The 21106-nt window shown below is 38.9% G+C and overlaps 3 protein-coding genes and 1 long non-coding RNA gene across 4 annotated transcripts in view; 3 read left to right on the top strand and 1 right to left on the bottom strand.

Annotated features, from left to right (window-relative positions):
• wdr17 (WD repeat domain 17) overlaps window positions 1–21106 on the bottom strand; it is a 139234-nt gene that overhangs the window by 54432 nt on the left and 63696 nt on the right. The gene's annotated exons all lie outside the window — the stretch shown is intronic.
• Window positions 4811–6639, top strand: LOC132847695 (uncharacterized). Its single transcript, XM_060873203.1, has 2 exons — window positions 4811–5053; window positions 5785–6639. The coding sequence occupies exon 2, from the start codon at window positions 5806–5808 to the stop codon at window positions 6451–6453; it is 648 nt and encodes a 215-aa protein (XP_060729186.1). The 5' UTR covers window positions 4811–5053; window positions 5785–5805; the 3' UTR covers window positions 6454–6639.
• Window positions 8205–15965, top strand: LOC132847694 (uncharacterized). The gene is made up of 3 exons (XM_060873202.1): window positions 8205–8583; window positions 10660–13246; window positions 14763–15965. Exon 2 carries the CDS (start codon window positions 10681–10683, stop codon window positions 11509–11511), a length of 831 nt encoding a protein of 276 aa, XP_060729185.1. The 5' UTR covers window positions 8205–8583; window positions 10660–10680; the 3' UTR covers window positions 11512–13246; window positions 14763–15965.
• LOC132847696 (uncharacterized) overlaps window positions 20671–21106 on the top strand; it is a 2991-nt gene continuing 2555 nt past the window's right edge. The window contains exon 1 of the long non-coding RNA XR_009648657.1: window positions 20671–21106. This exon is cut by the window's right edge and continues 824 nt beyond it. This is a non-coding gene — a long non-coding RNA (uncharacterized LOC132847696).

Here is a 21106-nt window from a genome sequence, read left to right as displayed (position 1 = left end):
CTAGTTTGAAAAGGGATGAAATATATGATCAACAAACTCATGGTTCTGAGTGTTTTTACTCAGTAAACGAGTCGTAACATTAAATGTTTAGACATAGTTAGTTACCTAGAAAGTCAGTTATTTTCAGTAAATTAATTAAGCTTCTTGGTCCCCGTTGCTTTTGCTCTATAGTTCTCACCAAAATGAAGAGAAAGAAGGACATCATGTCGTTCTTCCAAAGAAAAGATAAGGTAGGCAGTGAGACAATGTAAAAAATAAAATTCAAATGCAAATACATTGTTGAATGATTATAAACAAGGTATTTTGCCTGTTAATGCCTGCAGTGCAGTGCAGAAAATGATATGACAACAATAAGGTCTAAATCTAACTGGCCCCTCTAACAGTACAACTGGCCCCAGCTTTATTGAAAAATATGTGATTTCCAATTAACGGGATAAATTGGAGCAAAAACAATTAGTGATCCCGACAACAATACCTTAAAATTACACTGTTAACCGAGAGCCTTAATCTCCTGGATATCGTTGTACAAAAAGTGGATTTGTTGACATTTTCTGTTAAAAACCTTTTTTTATGTTTTATTTATGAACCCCTTTAGAAGGTCCTACTATGGAGAAACCAAATACATTAAATGAATTGAGGGATCTGATGGAGATTGGATTTGGTCGACGTTTTCCAAGACACGGCCTCAAGCTGCTTTACTGGTTTGCTAATAACTGTGTGGATTTTGATGACAACAATATGATGCGCTGGCTGTACAACCCAGCGGGAGGAGATTTTGGTTTCCACCTGTTCATAAACAGAACTGAGATAAATGGTGAGAGACTCCTGCCTGTTGTGGACCTTGAACACAACTACTACGAGGTGGGCAATCTGAGCAGACCAGGAGCAAGAAATCTGCGAGATTACGTTCGGGGAGAGCTCAACGACGACCTTGATGGCGATCAAAGCAACATGGAGCGCATCATATTCAGTGTTGTTGATGAGCGTATTGACAGAGTTTATGTGACTGAGCACATTAATGAGTCAAATTTCAACAGGGAAGCCACCTTCGAAATCAGCAGGGGTCTGATTACAATTATCAAGCGGCTGACTTTAGTGGACTTCCTCAAACAAACTGGTGAATAATCGTCAAACATTAAATTGAGTGACCACCAGCAAGTGGACCCTCATCTGAATTCTGGAGGTTTAGGACCTTTCGTGGAAGAAGACGATGAAGAATCTCATGACAGTTTTATGAATTACGAACCTAATAACTGCATCAAATGTATCATACTTTAAACTCAGTTATAAATGAGAAATATTTAAACTCAGACAAAGTGTATATGTATTAACCCTCCTGCAGACCACCTGTTGTCTTTTCCTGCATTCCTATACAAATTAGGAGCGCCGCGTCAACTTGACCTTGTCTGTTTTGACTGCTTATAAAAAATGAAGTATATATGATCCTTTTTAGACAAAAAAGGATAAAAAGGATCATATATACTTCATTTTTTATAAGCAGTCAAAACAGACAAGGTCAAGTTGATGTTGATGTTTTGTAATATTTTGTAATAGTTGATGTTTTGTAATATTTGGTATAATAAACCTCAATAATATACAAAAATGCCTCATTTTTTAATAAACAAAAAAGAGAAATTTTGAATCATTTTCACTATAGAGGCACAAAAGTCTGTGTGATCAGCCATTACAATTTGTGAACATTTTACACTTGTTTTGTCTATTTTGCCCACCAGATGCCATCTGATCACCCAAAAACGGGCCACACACACACACACTCACTCACACTCACACACACACACACACTCAAACACACACTCACACACACACTCACACACAAACACAGACACACACTCACTCACACACACACACACTCACACACACACTCACACACACAGACACACACACACTCACACACACATACACACTCACACACACACACACACACACAGACACACACTCACACACACACACTCACACACTCACACACACACACACACACACACACACACACACTCACACACACACACACTCAAACACACACACACACACACACTCTATATTTAAGGTCTAAAATATTACAGAACAGTTTTTAAACATTGATATAAAAAATGCAAAAAATATATATTATAAATATATAATGCATAAATGGTCTAATCACGTCAGTCAAGATAACTTTGATTTAGTGGATATGGAATCAGACTCACTCAATCAGTACCCAGGATGAATCAGTTTCTTTTTCATGAGTAATGAATATGATTCAGTGAAGCAGCAGAAACTCAAAACACCTTACTGAAATTCTTGTGGCTTTTTTGTCTATAAGGAACACACATTGCTTTGTCGACTTTGATCAGCAGTCAGTTTAATCATCTGACCTGAGCAACCGGTTTTATTTGGTTATATGGTTTTAAATTATTTTATCTGGTTTGATCTCCTGCGATTTTTACACAAAACAGTTTATTTTAGAGGAAAAATAATGACGAGAGGAAATGCCTTGTTGATGAGAGAAGTCAGCATAGTTCCAGCTAGCATGAAGGTTATGGTAACTCCAATAATCACTCATTACAACCGTGGTGATCAAAAAAGCATCTCACAACATGGAGAAGCTTAGGTTGGATGGTCTACAACAACAGAAATGTACATCAGATTTCACTTCTGTAGCCAAAAACAAGACTCAGAGTTCACAGCTACAGTGTTCACAGACTCGCACAAACTGAATAAAACAACACAATGATTTACAGTGTGGTTGAAATCTCAAACATAATTGGTCAATAGAAGTGCGAAGCCTGTGACATTTTTTTCAAAGCCTGTAAAATGAACGACAGGTTTATTTTAACATGCTTCTTCAAATAAAGTATTGTTTCTATGGTAACAGCTCTTTTACAAACACACACACACACACACACACACACACACACACACACACACACACTCACACTCACACACACACACACTCACACACACACTCACACTCACACTCACACACAAACACACACACACAATCTATAATAAAACCTAGGTCTTGTTAAACTAAGTTCAAAACTACCTATTGGAAGGTTGTGAGTTTGAATCCCGGGTCCACAAAACTGCCACATGCTGGGCCCCTGAGCAAGGCCCTTAACCCTCAAATGCTCTTTTGTATACACACCATTGTAACAAGATAATCGAATGTTATTTACTTCACATGTCAGTGGTTTAATCATCAGGGGTTTAACCCAGACTATAAGGGGTTAACTCTTTTAAAATAGGAGGGTTGCATCAAAAAGGGTATCCGGCGTAAATCCTGTGCAAACTAAATATGCAGGTTTGCTAACAGGAACAGGAAGTGTACAACATGTGTGCAGTAAATACAGCTGAAATCTGCTTATACCTGAATGACAAAATACTACTAATATTAGAAAATGCTGTACGTATCTAGCAGATACTGATCTAATCTACTCTCATTTATCAGTGAAAAGTAGCTCAATAACATTCACTCACTCACTCATTTTCTACCACTTATCCGAACTACCTCGGGTCACGGGGAGCCTGTGCCTATCTCAGGCATCATCGGGCATCAAGGCAGGATACACCCTGGACGGAGTGCCAACCCATGGCAGCTAGAGCCCTGTGAAAACAGTCATGACGCAATTCTCGAGCTGTATTGCACAATCCTAGAGCACACACAGAAATCCTGTTTTTTTTTTTTTAGCAGATACTACTGCCTAGTGGTCTAGTCAAAGGGGTTAAAAGGTTATAGGCCTTTGAAACTCTTGTTTACTCTTGTAAACAAGGTTTATTTGTGGCAAAAAAAGGGCAAAAAAACAAAAATGCACAGACATATCTGCAGAAAAAGATTCATATAAAATCCATTTTTGAGTCTTTTGACTTCAAACTTTTTCTGGTGAAAGCTAAGACATGTGGCTATGACCTTGAGTTTGTCTTTAGCTCCTGACATGTGTTTACAGTAGTGTTTTTTTTTTTTTTTTTTTTTTTGTCAGTTTACAGAAAAATGAGTTGGGCGGAAATGAAACCCTCCATTCTAGCCTCTGTAACTCTGTGTCAGTAGAATCACCCTGACACTTGTATCTGAAACTAGAGATTGTCTTCTTTCCAATGAGACCAGGCACACCCTTGAGTGTCAAAGTATCTGGGAGCTGTACCACTTTTTAGTTGGGTATGTCATGTAGGCGAAAATCATGAAATCTAGGGCGTTTGCTAAGAGGTGTTAACTGTGTCTGTCGCTCAGGAGTGGAGGTCACTATGTTGGCCTCTGACTGTGTCTGTCGCTCAGGAGTGGATGCAACTATGTTGGCCTTTAACTGTGTCTGTCACTCAGGAGTGGAGGTCACTATGTTGGCCTCTGACTCTAGGAGCCCCAGCCACTATTCTTCCTTGGGTGTGGGGTCAAAAAGACTCGAAGATTGGGTCTAAAGTATGAACCCAAGGAGCAGGTCATCATTGAAGTGAAGACAAGATGAGATGAATAAATAAACACATGCACACGTGGCTGCATAAACAAGGAAGTGAAAACACTGAATAAAAGATGACATGAGCGCTGTAGTCCTTCTTGTAATCCTGCGCTCTCATCGACACGACCTTAGGCTCAATTTCCGGGCAGATTAGATCATCTGAACACAGAGCGGCCAAAAGAAAAGTTGTGGCTGATCTGGAAAAATGTTGCAAAACAAGGCCACGTCCTTGAAAGCTTTATGAAGAAAGGAGATTGGCAAACAGCCCAAGAAACAGAACTAGGAAACAGTTATGAATTGGACAGAAGCTAACTTGGTCCCTCCCACAGTCAGAGGCAGAGGCAAGTTTCTGTTTCCTGAGAAGTAAACACTGTGAGGATGCACAGAAACATGTAAAAGCCTACGTGTTTTCATGAAGAACAACGTCAGAAATAACTGGAATAACATTGTGTTTCGATTTTGAAATTGTCATAGACTTAAATACGGCTTTTGTTCTCCTGAACTCTCATTTCACTCGCTGAGAAGACGACACTCTGCGTTGCACTCAGGACATCTAACTATTAAACTGTTACGGTTTAAAGGGATCATCTACAATTCCATAGGAAGTAAGTTGCACTTTATGATGTCAATTCATTTCTGGTTAACATTACAGATCATGATGTTTTATTAAATATTACTATCATTTAATATTAATACTAAATAGCACTTAGCTTAAATAGAGACTTCAGACAGAACATACAGTAAGTGAACTCTGATGTCAGAAAAACAGTTATTTACACTTTATATTTATTCTTTATACTGTCCAGACTTACCACTTTAATAATAAAATGTCCTCTAATTCCTGTGAGCTGATTTTTAAATGTCATCTGTTCACATTTTCCTATTGGTGATTAAATAAACTTCTGACATTTCTATTGCTCTACAGTAAAAGTCCACTACACTGACTATATTACGTAATCAGTTAAAAAGAGCCAACATGTTTGATAATCATTATTGAAAATCATGTGATTTACAATTAACGGGATAAATTAGAGCAAAATAATTAGTAATTTCGACAACAATAATGTCAACAACTTAAATTTCACTGTTAACCGAGAGCCTTAACTGTTGTACTGTATGGAAAACATGCACAGTGTTTTTATACCGAATGACAAGTGAAAGCTCATATCGTGAACATCTCTAGAGTCGTACTGTTCATCCTTACTTCTACAGTATGTCTTACTGAAACAAGCTGTCTAACACTCCATACAAGGTGGAGTACTCCTGAATTTCCGTGTACTAAAAGTGGATTTGTTGACATGTTCTGTTAAAAACCTTTTTTATGTTTTATTTATAGATCCTATTAGAAGATCCTACTATGAATAAACCAAAGACATTAAATGAATTGAGGCATCTGGAGGAGTCTGGATTTGGTCAACGTTATCCAAGACACGGCCTCAAGCTGCTTTACTGGTTTGCTAATGACTGTGTGTATTTTGATGCCTACAATAACATGCGCTGGCAGTACGACCCAGAGGAAGGAGATTTCGGATTTCACCTGTTTAAAAACAGGCCTGACAATTACGATGAGAAACTCCTGCCTGATGTGGACCTTGACTACTACGAGGTGGGCAATCTGAGCAGACCAGAAGCAGACGACCTGCCAGATTACGTTCTGGAAGATTACAACCAAGACCCTGATGACTGTGAGAGCAACATGGAGCGCATCATATTCAGTGTTGATGATGAGTGTATTGACAGAGTCTATGTGACTGAGCACAGTGATCAGGCAGATTTCAACAAGGAAGAGACCTTCGGCATCAGCAGGGGTCTGATTATGATTATCAGGAAGCTGACTTTGGATGACTTCCTCGAAAAAACTGGGTATTCTCTGCAAGAAGACTCTGATGAAAGTTCTACGGATGATGATGACGACGATGACGACGATGATGACGACGATGATGACGACGATGATGACGACGACGACGACGATGACGACGATGACTACGATGACTATTGGTGGTGACTATGTGTAACAACAATGATAATGAATGATGACGTCACTGACTTTAACGATGATAATGAAGACAATGTCCATAATGATTGTTATTATTATATTTAAGTTATGATAAGTAGTTACGATTTTGAGAGAAGTGAGTAAGACCATGTTAAAATATAATAACAGATGAATAAATAACCTAATATGACATAACCCATGCTGCATCATGAGTGATATTTTGAGCAGTTTTATTGTACTTTTTATATTTGTTAAATACATAGAAAATATGTTTTTCTAAGCATTATACTCTTTTTTAAAGTCTGGTTCCAGAGGTTTCTGCCACTATCATCTACCCCTATTATCTATTGTGTTCTGGTGTCTGATTGGACTGTACCATACACAAGATGGGGGGTGGGGGGGTCGGTGGAGAGAAGCTAATTTGTCCACTCTGATGTTCTCAGGACTGATCAAAATCTGTTTCCTGCACATAATCAAGTAAAAAAAAATCACAATTAATTTGTTCATATTACGCTCTGAATTTCATACAGTCTCCTCTATAAGTATTGGAAAAGCAAGGTCAATTCCTTTGTTTTTGCTTTACACTGAAGACACTTGGATTAGAGAGCAAAAGATGAACATGAGATGATAGATCAGAATTCCAGGTTAACTTTTCTGATATTTCTCAGGAACACAGACAAACACAGCTATAAGGATGCAGGTGAATATGGCCTTTTATTTAGGTCCATACAAAACAAACCCAAATACATAAAAACAGCAAAAAAAAAAAAAAAAAAGATCAAGGGCTTGGAAAAAAATCCAGGGTCAGAAAATGAGGCAAACTCAAAATCCAGATAAGCAGTAATGGTACAACAGAAACAGAGCACTAAACATATACTTTGCAAACTATTTAACACACAAGAGTTTAAATAAACACATAAATCAGGATGTAAACCGAGGGTTTTTTTTTTAAGGTTGTCAGACTGTCCTCAGCTCGGACATAGCAGAATGCAGAGGATGGAACAGAGAAGCCACGATTGCTTGCACTCTGACTGTGTCTGTGGCTCAAGGATGAAGACCACAAGGTTAGATTCTATCTGTGGATCATGAGGACTGTGGCCTCCAGTTTGGACTGTGCTCTGACTGTCTGTCACTCAGGAGTGAAGGTCACTATGTTGACCTCTGACTGTAGGAACCACAGCTACTGTTCTTCTTTGGGCATCAGGTACAAGAGACTCAAAATAGATTGGGGCCAAAGTATGAACCCAAAGAGAAGGTCCTGATCGTTTGAGAGACGACAACATAAATAAATAAAAACACACATGGCTGCATAAACAAGGCAGCGAATACACTGAATAAATGCTGACATGAGCGCTGTAGACCTTCCATTGTTTTATCCTCTGATAATTCCATATTGTTTTGGTTCACTGTCACATTAAGAAGAAGACGAAGCATTTCATATACACATTACAGCACAGTGAAATTCTTTTCACAGCAAGAGGACACACATCTCACCAGACTGCACAAGAAATGGCTGCCGACTGCACAAAAACAAGCAGAACAGCAGAGGTAACTAGGAAACTAGGTAAACTAGGTAAAGAGGTAACTAGGAAACAGACACTCACATACACACACACATACTCTCTCTCTCTCTCTCTCTCTCTCTCTCTCTCTCTCTCATACACACACCCAGATACCTTGACCTTAGCATAACCTCCTCTCCCTGGCACTTCTGCTCTGTCTAGGCGGCAGATGAGAGGGAAATAATTCCTTACACAGAGGCAGGATAAGTTTCTGAGAAGTGAACACTGTGAGCAAGCCAGATCAGAGAAACATGTGATATCCTACATGGTTTCATGAAGAACAACTTCAGGAATAACTGGTCTAACCTTGTGTTTGGGATTTTCCTTTTTTTTTGTGTGTGTGTGTACATTGCTGAAACCTCTGAAGCTTTTAGAGCAGTTTGTGATGAAACTCTAGGTGGATTCTAGCAACTAAGCACAAGTTCATGGTTGAAAAATAATCAGTCCTGGAGACACTGATATTGTTATATGGTTTCACTCGCCGATTAGACGGCACTCTGCGCTGCACCCAGGACATCTAACTGTTAAAGGAAGTAACGGTTACTGTTTAAAGGGATCATCTACAAGTCCATAGAAAGTAAGTTGCACTTTATGATGTCAATTCATTTCTGGTTAACATTACAGATCATGATGTTTTATTAAATATTACTATCATTTAATATTAATACTAAATAACACTTAGCTTAAATAGAGACTTCAGACAGAACTTACAGTAAGTGAACTCTGATCTCGGAAAAACAGTTATTTACATTATATATTGTGTTGGTTTTGTAGAAGCCAACATTCTGTTTTCCTATTTATTATTATTATTATTATTATTATTATTATTATTATTATTATTATTATTATTATTATAGAATTTTGGCTTCTACAAAGCCAACATTCTGTTTTCCTATTTAATCTTATCATTATGTTGGTTTCGTAGAAGTCAAAGCCAACATAAACCCTCCAAAGCATAAGAATAATAATAACTAGATTTGTAAAGCTCGTGGCAACAAACTTTGATGTTGGCTTTGATGAAGCAAGTATTTGCAAAGGCCGGTGGTTTTTGGAGGCCAGCTTTTTGTCCACTCGCCTCCAAAAAGCACCGGCCTTTACAAATCTAGTTATCATGTTGGCTTTGTAGAAGCCGCATGCACCAAATTCGGATATGTCGTAGACCCTGGTCTGAAGTTTTATGCTATTACTTTTCTAAGTGATCGGAATTCCGGCATTCCTGGTACAGAAGCTCAAATTGGCCTTTTTTCCCATAGACTCCCATTATAAACTTTGGAGGTTTATAACTTGGCAAGTTGTCACCAAACTCGGCCAAGTTCTTTAGGACTTGACTGGGGAACACTATCAATCCAATGATTCCAAAAGTATTGGCCCCAGTCAATACATTTACCACATCTCTATCTATCTATCTATCTATCTATCTATCTATCTATCTATCTATCTATCTATCTATCTATCTATCTATCTATCTATCTATCTATCTATCTATCTATCTATCTATCTATCTATCTATCTATCTATCTATCTATCATTCAACATTAAGAATTGCATGTACTGTTCTATGCAGTACAATAATAAGTACATAATGACTGCAGAATGGACATAAAATGTCCAAACCCTCAGTAGCCACTTTTCTTTTTTTATGTGCAGCCCCGCCCCCAAAATAAGCAAAATCAAAAATTCGCACAACATGGACATGTGATATATCAAAACACAGCCTCACGTGTATTCTGATGATGTTACGTGACGTCACGTGATGTCATGTGAAAATAAAAAAATTAGCACAAAGTGGACATGTAATACATCAAAACACTCAGCACAATGAGGGGAATTGCCTCACGTTTACTCTGCTCACGTCACATGACGTCACCACAACATGGACATGTGACATATCAAAACATTCAGAACAATGAGGGGAACTTCCTCAAGAGTATTCGGATGACGTCACATGGTCGTCTCCACTTGCCTCCAAATGTTTTGGCACCCTAGCGCTTCACTAGATTTCACAAGCTTTCTATCCACTTGCCTCCAAAAGTAACACTGACCCTTATGTCCACTCGCCTCCAAAAAGCACTGGCCTTTATAAAGACTTGCTTCGTCAAAGCCAACATCAAAGTTTGTCGTGACGAACTTTACAAATCTAGTTATTGTGTGAGTGTGCATGTGCCCTGCGATGGGTTGGCACTCCGTCCAGGGTGTATCCTGCCTTGATGCCGATGAAGCCTGACGCACAGGCTCCCCGTGACCCGAGGTAGTTCGGATAAGCGGCAGAAAATGAATGAATGAATGAATGAATGAATGAATGAATGAATGAATGAATGAATGAATCTGTTCACATTTCTTAATTTTTTTTTCCTATTGATGATCAGGTAACTTCTGACATTTCTATTGCTCTACAGTAAAAGTCCACTACACTGACTATATTACATAATCAGTTAAAAAAGAGCCAACATGTGTGATAATCATTATTGCAAATCATGTGATTTACAATTAACGGAATAAATTGGGCCAAAAAAAATTGTGATTCCGACAACAATACCTTAAAATTATACTGTTAACCGAGAGCCTGAATCCAAGAGACTCCCTGATATCGTTGTACTAAAAGTGCATTTGTTGACATGTTCTGTTAAAAAACCTTTTTTATTTTTATTTATAGATCCTATTAGAAGATCCTATTATGAAGAAAACAAAGACATTAAATGAATTGAGGCATCTGGAGGAGTCTGGATTTGGTCAACGTTATCCAAGACACGGCCTCAAGCTGCTTTACTGGTTTGCTAATGACTGTGTGTATTTTGATGACTACAATAACATGTGCTGGATGTACGACCCAGAGGAAGGATATTTTGATTTCCACTTGTTCAGAAACAGAACTGAGAAAAATGGTGAGAAACTCCTGCCTGATGTGTACCTTGACTACTACGAGGTGGGCAATCTGAGCAGACCAGAAGCAGACGACCTGCCAGATTACGTTCTGGAAGATTACAACCAAGACCCTGATGACTGTGAGAGCAACATGGAGCGCATCATATTCAGTGTTGATGATGAGTGTATTGACAGAGTCTATGTGACTGAGCACAGTGATCAGGCAGATTTCAACAAGGAAGCCACCTTCAGCATCAGCAGGGGTCTGATTACAATTATCAGGCGGCTGACTTTAGAGGACTTCCTCGAAAAAACTGGATATTACACAGAAGAAGAGGACTCCGATCAGGAACCTGAGTATTGGACACCGCAAGATAACTTTGCTCCGTGTTTTCAATGTGTGGTCAGTCAATTGAGTGACCACCAGCAAGTGGACCCTCATCTGAATTCTGGAGGTTTAGAACCGGTTGTAGAAGGAGACAATGAAGAATCGTCAAACATGCAATTGAGTGACCACCAGCAAGTGGACCCTCATCTGAATTCTGGAGGTTTAGAACCGGTCGTGAAAGAAGACAATGAAGAATCTGATTCCAATTTTATGAATTACGAACCTAAAAACTGCTGCAAATGTATCATACTTTAAACTCGGTTATAAATTAGAAATTGTTAAACTCAGACAAAGTGTACAGATACAGTAGGGCCATACAAAACAAACCCAAATACATAAAAAACACGGCAAAAAAAGTTCAAGGGCTTGGAAAAAAAAAAACAGGGTCGGAAAATGAGGCAAATCAAAATCCAGATAAGCAGTAATGGTACAACAGAAACAGAACACTAAACATATACTTTGCAAACTATTTAACACACAAGAGTTTAAATAAACACATAAATCAGGATGTAAACCGAGGGTTTTTTTTTTAAGGTTGTCAGACTGTCCTCAGCTCGGACATAGCAGAATGCAGAGGATGGAACAGAGAAGCCACGATTGCTTGCACTCTGACTGTGTCTGTGGCTCAGGGATGAAGACCACAAGGTTAGATTCTATCTGTGGATCTTGAGGACTCTGGCCTCCAGTTTGGACTGTGCTCTGACTGTCTGTCACTCAGGAGTGAAGGTCACTATATTGACCTCTGACTGTAGGAACCACAGCTACTGTTCTTCTTTGGGCATCAGGTACAAGAGACTCAAAATAGATTGGGCCCAAAGTATGAACCCAAAGAGCAGGTCCTCATTATTTGAGAGACAACAACATAAATAAATAAAAAACACACATGGCTGCATAAACAAAGCAGCGAATACACTGAATAAATGCTGACATGAGCGCTGTAGACCTTCCATTGTTTTATCCTCTGATAATTCCATAATGTTTTGGTTCACTGTCACATTAAGAAGAAGACGAAGCATTTCACATACACATTACAGCACAGTGAAATTCTTTTCACAGCAAGAGGACACACATCTGAGTAATTATCTGTATATTCAGGACCAGGTGAAAACTGGCCCCCTGGTGGTCCAGCTGCAGAATCCTGCGCTCTCGTCGGCACAGCCTGGGGTCAATTTCTGGGCAGGGAACTACCCCAGCCACAGAGGGGTTAATTCTCAGTGCCAGTCTCTAGCCCAGATAAAATGGCAGGGGTTGCATCAGGAATTTTCCCAAATCAAATAGACAGACTAGATCATCTGTACACAAAGCAGCCAAAAGAACAAGTTGTGGCTGATCTGAAAACTGCTGCAAATGTATCATACTTTAAACTCTGGGTATAAGTGAGAAATATTGAAACAGCAGAGACGAACAGAAAGCCAGGTCCTTGAAAACTCTATGAAGAATGTTCAGGCCATTGGCAAACAGCCCAGACTGCACAAAAAAGCAGTACAGAGTGCACAAAAACAAGCAGCACAGCTGAGATACAGTAACTAGGAAAACGAAACTCAGTTATGAACATGAACAGATGCTAACTTGGTCCCTCCCACAGTCAGAGGCAGGATAAGTTTCTGTTTCCTGAGAAGTGAACACTGTTAGGAAGCACAGAAACATGTGATATCCTACATGGTTTCATGAAGAACTTCAGGAATAACCGGACTAACTTTGTTTTATCTAAAAACAAGGATTTTCTTTTTTTTTGCAGTGTGGAATGTATTTCAGCAATGTACACAAAGTACCTCTGAAGCTTTTAGAGCAGTTTGTGATGAAACTCTAGGTGGATTCTAGCAACTAAGCACAAGTTCATGGTTGAAAAATAATCATTCCTGGAGACACTGATATTGTTATATGGTTTCACTCGCCGATTAGACGGCACTCTGCGCTGCACCCAGGACATCTAACTGTTAAAGGAAGTAACGGTTACTGTTTAAAGGGATCATCTACAATTCCATAGAAAGTAAGTTGCACTTTATGATGTCAAGTCATTTCTGGTTAACATTACAGATCATGATGTTTTATTATGTCGCTTTGTAGAAGCCAACATTCTGTTTTAATATTTAAGCTTAGACAAAAATATATCAAGAGTAACTCCTCCTAGGGCTTTCCAGCCACATGCACCAAATTCTGATATGTTGTAGACGCTGTCTGAAGTTTGTTGCTGTTACTTTTCTAAGCGATCCGAGTACCGGTACTTCCGGTACCGGGTCTCAAAGTGGCCTTTTTTCACATAGACTCCCATTATAAACTTTGGAGGTTTATAACTCGGCAAGCTTTCGAACTATCTACACCAAACTCGGGCAGCTCCTTTAGGGTGATACTCTGAACAAACTTTTAAATTGGAGTACCGACTGGACTTCCGGTTGTGCCGCAGCCCCGCCCCCAAAATATGCAAAATCATAAAACTTTTTACAACATGGACATGTGACATATCAAAACACTCAGTACAACGAGGGGAACTTCCTCACGGGTATTCTGATGGCGTCACGTGACACCACGTGACGTCACGTCATGTGACGTCACGTGATGTCATGTGAAAATTAAAAATTAGCCAATTACAAATAAATGAGGCCTCATTGTGCTGAGAACACCAGTGAGAGGAACTTCCTCACGGGTATTTTGATGACATCATGTGACATCGCGTGACATCACGTGACGTCATCAGAATAAATAGAAAAAACAGAAAAAATAAAAAATTTGCACAACATGGGCATGTGACATATCAAAACACTCAGCACAATAAGGGGAACTGCCTCGCGGGTATTCTGATGATGTCACGTGACGTCACGTGATGTCACGTGAAAACAAAAAAAACATTAGCACAACATGGACATGTGGCATATCAAAACACTCAGCCCAAGGAGGGGAATTGCGTCACAGGTTTTCGGATGACGTCACATGCTCGTCTCCACTTGCCTCCAAATGTTTTGGTACCCTAGAGCTCCACTAGATTTCACAAGTTTTATGTCCACTTGCCTCCAAAAAGCACCGGCCTTTGCGAATACTTGCCTCGTCAAAGCCAACATCAAAGTTTGTTGCGACGAACTTTACAAATCTAGTTTACATTTTATATTTATTCTTTATACTGTCCAGACCTCTTACAATACAATTAATAAAATGTCCTCTAATTCCTGTGAGCTGATTTTTAAATTTCATCTGTTCACATTTTCCTATTGGTGATTAAATAACCTCTGACATTTCTATTGCTCTACAGTAAAAGTCCACTACACTGACTATATTACGTAATTAGTTAAAAAAAGAGCCAACATGTGTGATAATCATTATTGAAAATCATGTGATTTACAATTAACGGAATAAATTGGACCAAAAAAAATTGTGATCCCAACAACAATACAGTACCTTAAAATTACACTGTTAACCGAGAGCCTGAATCCAAGAGACTCCTGTATATCGTTGTACTAAAAGTGGATTTGTTGACATGTTCTGTTAAAAACCTTTTTTATTTTTATTTATAGATCCTATTAGAAGATCCTACTATGAAGAAACCAAAGACACTAAATGAATTGAGGCATCTGGAGGAGTCTGGATTTGGTCAACGTTATCCAAGACACGGCCTCAAGCTGCTTTACTGGTTTGTTAATGAATGTGTGTATTTTGATGACTACAATAACACGTGCTGGCAGTACAACCCAGATGAAGGATATTTCGGATTTCACCTGTTTAAAAACAGGACTGACATTTATAATGAGAAACTCCTGCCTGATGTGGACCTTGACTACTACGAGGTGGGCAATCTGAGCAGACCAGAAGCAAATTACTTGCCATATTATGTTCTGGAAGATTACAACCAAAACCCTTATCACTGTGAGAGCAACATGGAGCGCATCATATTCAGTGTTGATGATGAGTGTATTGACAGAGTCTATGTGACTGAACACAGTGATCAGGCAGATTTCAACAAGGAAGCCACCTTCGGCATCAGCAGGGGTCTGATTAAGATGATCAGCCGGCTGACTTTAGAGGACTTCCTCGAAAAAACTGGATATTACACAGAACAAGAGAACTCCGATCAGGAACCTGAGTATAGGACACCGCAAGATAACTCTGCTCCAGTTTTTAAACGTGTGGTCAATCAATTGAGTGACCACCAGAAAGTGGACCCTCATAATAACTGGAGCAAATGTATCATACTTTAAACTCAGTTATAAATGAGAAATAGTTAAACTCAGACAAAGTGTACAGGTATTAAATTAAACGCAGTGATTTCGGTTAGTTCTAAGAAAATCTACAGCTTATCTTATCCCTTGTTCTGTCTGTAACCCTTCATATCAGTGGTTTATGTAGTAAGTCCATGCTATGACACAGTATTAGGCAGCAGGGACGAACACAAGGCCAGGTCCTTAAAAGCCTTATGAAGAATGTTCAGGACCAAAAATGAATCCGTCCTGCAGACACACTGCTAATGTACCTTCAATTCCATTCCAAAGTGAAATATTAAGGTTTTTTTTCCTTTCTGTTGATATTTTGCTGAACTGAAGATTACACATTGTTGTTTAAATTGTTTTTGTGAATATTTTTTACATTTGAATTCAGTTTTATTATATAACTTACTCTCTCTATCTCTCTCTTTAATTCATAGATCATTATATCAACACGACAAAAACAATCATTAAAATAGTTGAATGGAAAATTTACTTATTAAATAAGAAGAAAATGAAGTTGGATGGTAAAAAAGGCTGTTTACTTCTTGGTCATACTTTTTTTTGGGTCCCAGAAACCTGGAAAGCAGCTTGTGTACATCAAAAAATGAAGCAATAAACAAAGTAAAAAGCATCTCAGAACACACAACAAAGCAGTTCTTAATGCAGATGGGATACAAGAGAAGAATCTGAGGCTACAGTGGATACAGGAACAACAAAACTAGACATCGGCTGGTCTCTACGATAGATTTACAGTATAGCTACAGATAAGTGAGTGAAGTTGGAAGTTGGACTGAATGAACCTCCATTACACATTTTTTTCATGTCTTGATGACATTAAAGTTTGGATGGCAGTGAATTTGCTCCATTTTAATGATAACAAGACAGAAATGATGTTGTTTGGCCCAAGTGGCTCCTGTAAGTCCCCCCTGTTGACCTGGGTCCTTTGGCATCCTATGTTAGACCTGTGATAACTAATCTAGGCTTTAAAATGGATGATGATCTGAAATTGGATAGACAAATTAGTGCAGTGGTGAAGTCCAGCTTTTTTCACCTAAGGGGCCTGGCAAAAATAAAACCTCTTGTGTCCAGGCAACAATTTGAGACGGTAGTCCATGCCTTTATTACTGTATGGAAAGCATGCACAGTGTTTTTATACCGAATGACAAGTGAAAGCTCATATCGTGAACATCTCTAGAGTCGTACTGTTCATCCTTACTTCTACAGTATGTCTTACTGAAACAAGCTGTCTAACACTCCATACAAGGTGGAATACTCCTGAATTTCCGTGTACTAAAAGTGGATTTGTTGACATTTTCTGTTAAAAACATTTTTTATGTTTTATTTATAGACCCTATTAGAAGATCCTACTATGAATAAACCAAAGGCACTAAATGAATTGAGGCATCTGGAGGAGTCTGGATTTGGTCAACGTTATCCAAGACATGGCCTCAAGCTGCTTTTTATTTATTTTTTTTATTATTTTATTATTTATTATGTTTTTTTATTTTTTATTTTTATGGCCTTTTATTTAGGTCCATACAAAACAAACCCAAATACATAAAAAACACGGCAAAAAAGATCAAGGGCTTGGAAAAAATTCCAGGGTCGGAAAATGAGGCAAACTCAAAATCCAGATAAGCAGTAATGGTACAACAGAAACAGAACACTAAACATATACTTTGCAAACTATTTAACACACAAGGGTTTAAATAAACACATAAATCAGGATGTAAACAGAGGTTTTTTTTGAAGGTTGTCAGACTGTCCTCAGCTCGGACATAGCAGAATGCAGAGGATGGAACAGAGAAGCCACGATTGCTTGCACTCTGACTGTGTCTGTGGCTCAGGGATGAAGACCACAAGGTTAGAGTCTATCTGTAGATCTTGAGGACTGTGGCCTCCAGTTTGGACTGTGCTCTGACTGTCTGTCGCTCAGGAGTGAAGGTCACTATGTTGACCTCTGACTGTAGGAACCACAGCTACTGTTCTTCTTTGGGCATCAGGTACAAGAGACTCAAAATAGATTGGGGCCAAAGTATGAACCCAAAGAGCAGGTCCTCATCGTTTGAGAGACGACAACATAAATAAATAAAAAACACACATGGCTGCATAAACAAGGCAGCGAATACACTGAATAAATGCTGACATGAGCGCTGCAGACCATCCATTTTTTATCCTCTGATAATTCCATATTGTTTTGGTTCACTGTCACACTAAGAAGAAGACGAAGCATTTCACATACACATTACAGCACAGTGAAATTCTTTTCACAGCAAGAGGACACACATCTGAGTAATTATCTGGATATTCAGGACCAGGTAAAAACTGGCCCCCTGGTGGTCCAACTGCACAATCCTGCGCTCTCGTCGGCACAGCCTGGGGTTAATTTCTGGGCAGGGAACTACCCCAGCCACAGAGGGGTTAATTCTCAGTGCCAGGCCCTAGCCCAGATAAAATGGCAGGGGTTGCATCAGGAATTTTCCCAAATCAAATAGACAGACTAGATCATCTGAACACAGAGCAGCCAAAAGAACAAGTTGTGGCTGATCTGAAAACTGCTGCAAATGTATCATACTTTAAACTCTGGGTATAAGTGAGAAATATTGAAACAGCAGAGACGAACAGAAACCCAGGTCCTTGAAAACTCTAAGAAGAATGTTCAGGCCATTGGCAAACAGCCCAGACTGCACAAAAAAGCAGTACAGAGTGCACAAAAACAAGCAGCACAGCTGAGATACAGTAACTAGGAAAACGAAACTCAGTTATGAACATGAACAGATGCTAACTTGGTCCCTCCCACAGTCAGAGGCAGGATAAGTTTCTGTTTCCTGAGAAGTGAACACTGTTAGGAAGCACAGAAACATGTGATATCCTACATGGTTTCATGAAGAAGAACTTCAGGAATAACCGGACTAACTTTGTTTTATCTAAAAACAAGGATTTTCTTTTTTTTTTCATTGTGGAATGTATTTCAGCAATGTACACAAAGTACCTCTGAAGCTTTTAGAGCAGTTTGTGATGAAACTCTAGGTGGATTCTAGCAACTAAGCACAAGTTCATGGTTGAAAAATAATCATTCCTGGAGACACTGATATTGTTATATGGTTTCACTCGCCGATTAGACGGCACTCTGCGCTGCACCCAGGACATCTAACTGTTAAAGGAAGTAACGGTTACTGTTTAAAGGGATCATCTACAATTCCATAGAAAGTAAGTTGCACTTTATGATGTCAATTCATTTCTGGTTAACATTACAGATCATGATGTTTTATTATGTCACTTTGTAGAAGCCAACATTCTGTTTTAATATTTAAGCTTAGACAAAAATTTATCAAGAGTAACTCCTCCTAGGGCTTTCCAGCCACATGCACCAAATTCTGACATGTTGTAGACTCTGCTCTGAAGTTTGTTGCTGTTACTTTTATAAGCGATCCGAGTACCGGTACTTCCGGTACCGGGTCTCAAAATGGCCTTTTTTCCCATAAAGTCCCATTATAAACTTTGGAGGTTTATAACTCGGGCCAGCTCCTTTAGGATGATACTCTGAACAAACTTTTAAATTGGTGTACCGACTGGCCTTCCGGTTGTCCCACAGCCCCGCCCCCAAAATATGCAAAATCAAAAAACTTTTTACAACATGGACATGTGACATATCAAAACACTCAGAACAATGAGGGGAACTTCCTCACGGGTATTCTGATGGCGTCACGTGATGCCAAGTGATATCATGTGAAAATTAAAAATTAGCCAATTACTAATAAATGAGGCAGTTCTCCTCATTGTGCTGAGAATACCCGTGAGGAGAACTGCCTCGCGGGTATTCTGATGATGTCACGTGACGTCAAGTGATGTCACATGAAAACAAAAAACATTAGCACAACATGGACATGTGGCATATCAAAACACTCAGCCCAAGGAGGGGAATTGCGTCACAGGTTTTCGGATGACGTCAAATGCTCGTCTCCACTTGCCTCCAAAAAGCACCAACCTTTGCGAATACTTGCCTCGTCAAAGCCAACATCAAAGTTTGTTGCGACGAACTTTACAAATCTAGTTTACATTTTATATTTATTCTTTATACTGTCCAGACCTCTTACAATACAATTAATAAAATGTCCTCTAATTCCTGTGAGCTGATTTTTAAATTTCATCTGTTCACATTTTCCTATTGGTGATTAAATAACCTCTGACATTTCTATTGCTCTACAGTAAATGTCCACTACACTGACTATATTATGTAATTAGTTAAAAAAGAGCCAACATGTGTGATAATCATTATTGAAAATCATGTGATTTACAATTAACGGAATAAATTGGAGCAAAAAAAATTGTGATTCCCGACAACAATACCTTAAAATTACACTGTTAACCGAGAGCCTGAATCCAAGAGACTCCTGTATATCGTTGTACTAAAAGTGGATTTGTTGACATTTTCTGTTAAAAACCTTTTTTATGTTTTATTTATAGATCCTATTAGAAGATCCTACTATGAAGAAACTAAAGACACTAAATGAATTGAGGCATCTGGAGGAGTCTGGATTTGGTCAACGTTATCCAAGACACGGCCTCAAGCTGCTTTACTGGTTTGCTAATGACTGTGTGTATTTTGATGACTACAATAACATGTGCTGGATGTACGACCCAGAAGAAGGATATTTTGATTTCCATTTGTTCAGAAACAGAACTGAGAAAAATGGTGAGAAACTCCTGCCTGATGTGGACCTTGACTACTACGAGGTGGGCAATCTGAGCAGACCAGAAGCAGACGACTTGCCAGATTACGTTCTGGAAGATTACAACCAAGACCCTGATCACTGTGAGAGCAACATGGAGCGCATTATATTCAGTGTTGATGATGAGTGTATTGACAGAGTCTATGTGACTGAGCACAGTGATCAGGCAGATTTCAACAAGGAAGCCACCTTCGGCATCAGCAGGTGTCTGATTATGATTATCAGGCGGCTGACTTTAGAGGACTTCCTCGAAAAAACTGGATATTACACAGAAGAAGAGGACTCCGATCAGGAACCCGAGTATAGGACACCGCAAGATGACTTTGCTCCGGTTTTTCAATGTGTGGTCCGTCAATTGAGTGACCACCAGCAAGTGGACCCTTATCTGAATTCTGGAGGTTTAGGACCGGTCGTGGAAGAAGACGATGAAGAATCTGATTCCAGTTTTATAAATTACGAACCTAAAAACTGCTGCAAATGTATCATACTTTAAACTCAGTTATAAATGAGAAATAGTTAAACTCAGACAAAGTGTACAGGTATTAAATTAAACGCAGTGATTTCGGTTAGTTCTAAGAAAATCTACAGCTTATCTTATCCCTTGTTCTGTCTGTAACCCTTCATATCAGTGGTTTATGTAGTAAGTCCATGCTGTGACACAGTATTAGGCAGCAGGGACGAACACAAGGCCAGGTCCTTAAAAGCCTTATGAAGAATGTTCAGGACCAAAAATGAATCAGTCCTGCAGACACGCTGCTAATGTACCTTCAATTCCATTCCAAAGTGAAATATTAATGTTTTTTTTCTTTCTGTTGATATTTTGCTAATCTGAAGATTACACATTGTTGTATAAACTGTTTTGTGAATATTTTTTACATTTGAATTCAGTTTTATTATATAACTTACTCTTTCTATCTCTCTCTT

The sequence above is a fragment of the Tachysurus vachellii genome, chromosome 6 (assembly GCF_030014155.1).
Source record: "Tachysurus vachellii isolate PV-2020 chromosome 6, HZAU_Pvac_v1, whole genome shotgun sequence".
Classification (NCBI taxonomy): domain Eukaryota; kingdom Metazoa; phylum Chordata; class Actinopteri; order Siluriformes; family Bagridae; genus Tachysurus; species Tachysurus vachellii.
This window is presented reverse-complemented; position numbering and strand designations above follow the sequence as displayed.